Consider the following 4,906-nt stretch of genomic DNA (forward strand, 5'->3'; position numbering starts at 1 on the left):
TAAATTAAATGCTGCGCTCGTTTTGCACAATATTTCGTGGTCACTGTATGGTATTCGCGAATGTTAACGTCCAGCTGAAAAGCTACGACTACGTCGAGAATTTTGTTGCAATTGAATCACTATCTAGTGATATTGATTTTACATTTTGGGTCATACTTTGTGGAGAAATTGGGAGATAGGGCGCTAAAAAGAAATGGAGACAGGGACCGGCTTGCTTTCTTCTACAAAAAGAGGCACACGTTGCATTCACCGCTTGGTGTACTAAAGAAAATCGGAGAATTCTGACGTTGGGTGTATCGCGAGCCTATATTGATACACAGACAACTTGTGTTTGACAGCCATGGTCCCTCACTACAATCAAACATCCTTAGTGATATGCGAGGTTGTGATGGTTTAACAAAGCAAAGAGTTGCTTTCTTCAATGAACTGGGCAAAATGTGAAAGTAATTCAACATATGGACAGCGAGCAGATAATTCTCTCTACTTTTAAATTCCGGTATAGAAATTCGAATTGGCGCACACAGCGCGGCACAGTATATATACATAAATACATACATACACACACACATATATATAATATAAATAAATTCATAAATTCATAAATATATATATACACATATATATGTATAAATATATATATATATAACTATATATGTAAATAATAAAATAAATATAAATATATATACATTAGTATTATGTCTTTGTATTATGGCCCTCTGGAATAAAGTCTCGGGCGGAAATCAAGGTTCTCCCTGCGACAATCGTAAACTTAGCAGATACTCTATCCGGAGGGCCATATTTATATTATAGTAAATACAAATCTTAAAATCTCTAGAGTTCATGCTTGAACTGGTGCCCGGTGATCGTAATAAACATTCTTCAAATTACGAGTGTACCAAAAAGAGACTTTCGGAGTTTTATGGGTTGACACTAATAATTTCGCTGTGTCAAATATTGTATATAAATGGGTGTCCAAATCGTTTCACCTAGTCATCTGGATCACGGAGATGAGAATCCGGAGTTGGGGTATGGCCTCAGGGACTCGATATTCCTGCATTCAATAAACATCTTATGTTATGACTTTGCACGCAGAAGGCAAGTGCTTACACTGTACGCGTTCTCTGTTGACATCTCGAAGCTTCTATCGGTTGCCCTCGAGGGCGTATAGCACAAACACAAACTAGACATCAGCCTTTGATCGACTGAAGATTAAAATCACCTGCAGAGAATATATGGCAATAGCGATTATCTCAGTTACTATTTATAACATAATTATTCTGTCCAATACCCTTCAAATATTTAACGTTACAGAAAGATTTATTTCGATGTATGCGTATTTGGAGTCTTGCAACGGGACTCCTTGAACAGTTGGCTAAAAGGCCTCGGAAAGTGGCGCGCGTGGCGAAAGGGTGTAGAGATAACGCAGTCCGCGAGTCCTCAAGCAATCCACTAATATCATCATCTTAACCCATACACCTGAATTTATCTCCATGTAGGAGGACATCGTACTTCAGAGTGAACGTTTGACAATACCCTTATTCATATCTAAACTACGATTTGCTGGTCTATCTTCCGGACCACATGTTCGGGCAGTTGCATTCGTATACACTTGCACTGGCAGGAAATCATAGATTTTGCTTTATCTCGTTGTGTAAGAAGTCTCTTACCCCTCAATCGCTCTCTGATCCGTCGGTCTCTGACGCTGGCGCTTGTAGGCTAGCTCTGTATTGCGCCATGGCTTGGTCATATCTGGCCTTGTCTTTACTTGCAAGCTCCACGTATTTCTGCAGAAGTGGTAAATATATACGTATATATCAGTCTACTACTCTGTAAGCGACTATAAAAACCTGACACCACGCACATAAAAGTCTACATAGTTCAAATTTGCCGGACCAAAAAAAAATGGTCTACCTGTCGTTGGTGTTCGTCCGTCAGCTTCCACATCTGACCGAGCTTGACGGCCTTTTCCGTGATCTTAAGGTCAGTAGGTAGGGTGGGTCTCATGTCGTTGGAGAAAAATAGGTACGCCGATAACGCGCGCTTAGGCATGTTGGGATCCTTCTTAGCCTGCCGAATAGAAGACAATTGCATACAAAATTGAGACCCTGCTTGATTGTGTTATCAAGGACAACACTATGGCTATGCTCGAGAGGTCAGGTCCGGTGACTGAAACCAAAAACTTGTATTCAGTCGCCCTCAGACAACTAAAATTCTGAACGGAAGCATCTACACACCTTTTTGCTTGTTCCTCGCTTAACCTTGGGCGCGTCGTCTTTTGCCGCTTGTTCTGCTGTGCGGTTCTGGACATAATACTTCATATCATCCTCGAATTGTGCATTTAGCCCGGGAATACGTTCAGCATACGCCTGTTGACATAAAGCAAGATGCAAGACGAAAGTTAGACCGAACACAAAAAAAGTACTTTCACGCCCGACAACCACACAGCCCAACTTCTAGCAATAAAAATCGAAAGTATATATGTCTATTGGTGAGCATGACAAACTTCACAAAAGAAAAAGAAAAAACAGTACTCGTATAGACCATACCCTCTTCTGCTCGTCAGAGAGCATCTTCCACTCGGCACCAAGGCCCTTGAACACATCCGTATTCTTAACATCGGGATTCTCTAGGATATAATTCGGTCTGCGCTCTACCACAAAGAGGGTGTAAGCAGTTCCAGGCTTTTTAGGCTTGGAAATCTCCTGTGCGGTCAAAGGCCTCATACTGGAGTGGAACGGAGTGAGTCTAAAGGAGAGGGCTGATAGTGCAACAACCTGGGGTTGTATTGTTGACGACCGTGAAAGCGTGGAGCGGGGCACAACGGCAGCAGGTGTCAGTCTGTTTGCTAATGTTCGCACAAAAGACATTTTCCGATTCAAAGGCAATAGTACGACTGGGGGGCGGTGTTGTGGCCGGCTTAGGTTTATATTACTTTAACGCTCTTGTTCGTATCTCGCCGAATGTCTACTATTTCCCTTGTAGATTTTCGGTCGAAACATCGTTTCAAACTAGTCCAGCAGCAGATCGGCAGTTGGGAAAATTCTATAAATAGCGTGGTAGGTTTTTGAGGCCGGCTTTTTGTATTCCTTGTCTGAAGTGATAACGACACAGCCACACAACATTGATAAAATTGGCGGGGTTTTTAATTATGTACTCTTTGTTTTTAAAAATATATATATAGATACATTAACGGATTATAGCACAAGCAGTTATTTTTAAAATTAGAAAAGTATTTCAAACGAATAGGCTGCTCGGACTGAACGGTTTATCGTCCGAAGCCGAAGGACATTATTAATTTATTATTCTATCAACCGATCGATCCGCGAGTCCGCGACACTAAAAATGACTAAATAAAATAAACAAAATAACGTTTTGGTATTTAATTGTGACTGGTGAGTATACATTGAAGGTAAACGAATTCTATGACATGACCCATTTTTCAATAGGACTAAATATTTGATGAAATAGCACTTTCTCAAAGCCCAAAAATGCACCCATATGAAACATACAGGACCCAACCGGAGTAAATATATAAACGTAAATGTTTCACTGATTGTTGTACGAATGTGCGATCATCATCGGGGAATGGGCGAGACATCGACATTCGACCGGCGATGTAGTTTAGCAACTGATACCAGCCGGCGTATAGAACCTCTACTCCTACTAGAGCTAGAGAGAGAGAGTGGTGTGCCGAGTGCCGACCAAGAAGTGAAGTAAATACTAAATAGTGAACCTCAAGTAACCAGGCAAATGGCAACCACTCCTCGTGTCCTCTGGCTCGACAGTCTCAACTCTCATTCCTGAGACCTGAGACTGAGAGGCTGAGACCACGGACGGAGTCATGACTATTGAGTATGGAAAAAAGAGCATGTATAGACAATGGACTATGAGTAGTATGGAGCCAGCCGACAGGTCCCAGACTCCCAGGTCCCAGAACACACGGCCTCAGGCCCAGGGAGGCACATCGTTTGCACACACAGCAAGAAGAGAGAGAAGAGTGAACGGACTAGGGAGAGGTCATGTTTTGATGAATAATGATATCAATTACAATAACGAATATTTATTTACTTCTCTCTCTCGCGCGCTCTCTCTCTAGACTAGTAGTAGAGAGAGAGGGAGTACAGGAGTGACTTCGTTGATTAGCGTTGGTTTGAAGTAGATAGGTTCTGCTGTACCTATAAATTGGTATGTTGATAACGCGGCCTTGCAGTAGAAGGTGATCCGCGGATTTGGGCAGTTCAAGGAGGAAACTGTTAGCCAATTATTTTGGCTAGCATTTTCATGTTTGAGTAAAGACCCACAAAGGATAGCTACTGTTTCGTTCCATAATAAAGATGCCAAATACATCAGAAATGAAGTTTGGACGGGGTAGAGTTTAGTAAATGTATCGACAGTCCTTGTTCGACAATAGCAAGCATTTTTTTTTGTTGAAATCAAGAACTCGACTGTTTACTGTTCTCACTAATCAATATAAAGTGTATATTGTTCAACAAACGATTTATACCGACTTTGTCTTGTGGATGTTCAAATAAGATACGCTTATAATCGATGCCGTTAATTCCATGGTGTCCACCCCTCCAGATAACTATTAAACTCCACAACTAAAAAAAACCAAAGTACGAATACGAGAACAGTATGCCAAACGATCGGCGATAGATGGAAATTTTGTATCTGTCTGATCACGCCACATAGTAGAGCGTGATTGTCTACAAATGTTTCGCTTTGCATTTTAAATAAATGTTGTGCGCGTGCTCACCGGTTATACATTCACAAACAAGTGTTCGAGTAACATACGGCGATATGTAGTCTTTTGAGCTCCAAATGAAACAGAAGAACAAGCAGTACACTAATATAGCGAGAGTGGCCACAGTACTATAATCAGCACAGTGACATATAGTAGCTTTGA

At 41.3% G+C, this 4,906-nt stretch overlaps 1 protein-coding gene across 1 annotated transcript; it reads right to left on the reverse strand.

The window, feature by feature from the left end:
- Window positions 1-1,302: 1,302 nt before the first annotated feature.
- SARC_04883 (hypothetical protein) lies at window positions 1,303-2,886 on the reverse strand. Its single transcript, XM_014301263.1, has 4 exons — window positions 2,547-2,886; window positions 2,235-2,366; window positions 1,912-2,067; window positions 1,303-1,784 (listed from the first exon to the last, which is right to left on the reverse strand). The coding sequence occupies exons 1-4, from the start codon at window positions 2,865-2,867 to the stop codon at window positions 1,671-1,673; spliced, it is 723 nt and encodes a 240-aa protein (XP_014156738.1). The 5' UTR covers window positions 2,868-2,886; the 3' UTR covers window positions 1,303-1,670.
- Window positions 2,887-4,906: the final 2,020 nt, after the last annotated feature.

The sequence above is a fragment of the Sphaeroforma arctica genome, assembly GCF_001186125.1.
Source record: "Sphaeroforma arctica JP610 unplaced genomic scaffold supercont1.291, whole genome shotgun sequence".
NCBI lineage: Eukaryota > Ichthyosporea > Ichthyophonida > Sphaeroforma > Sphaeroforma arctica.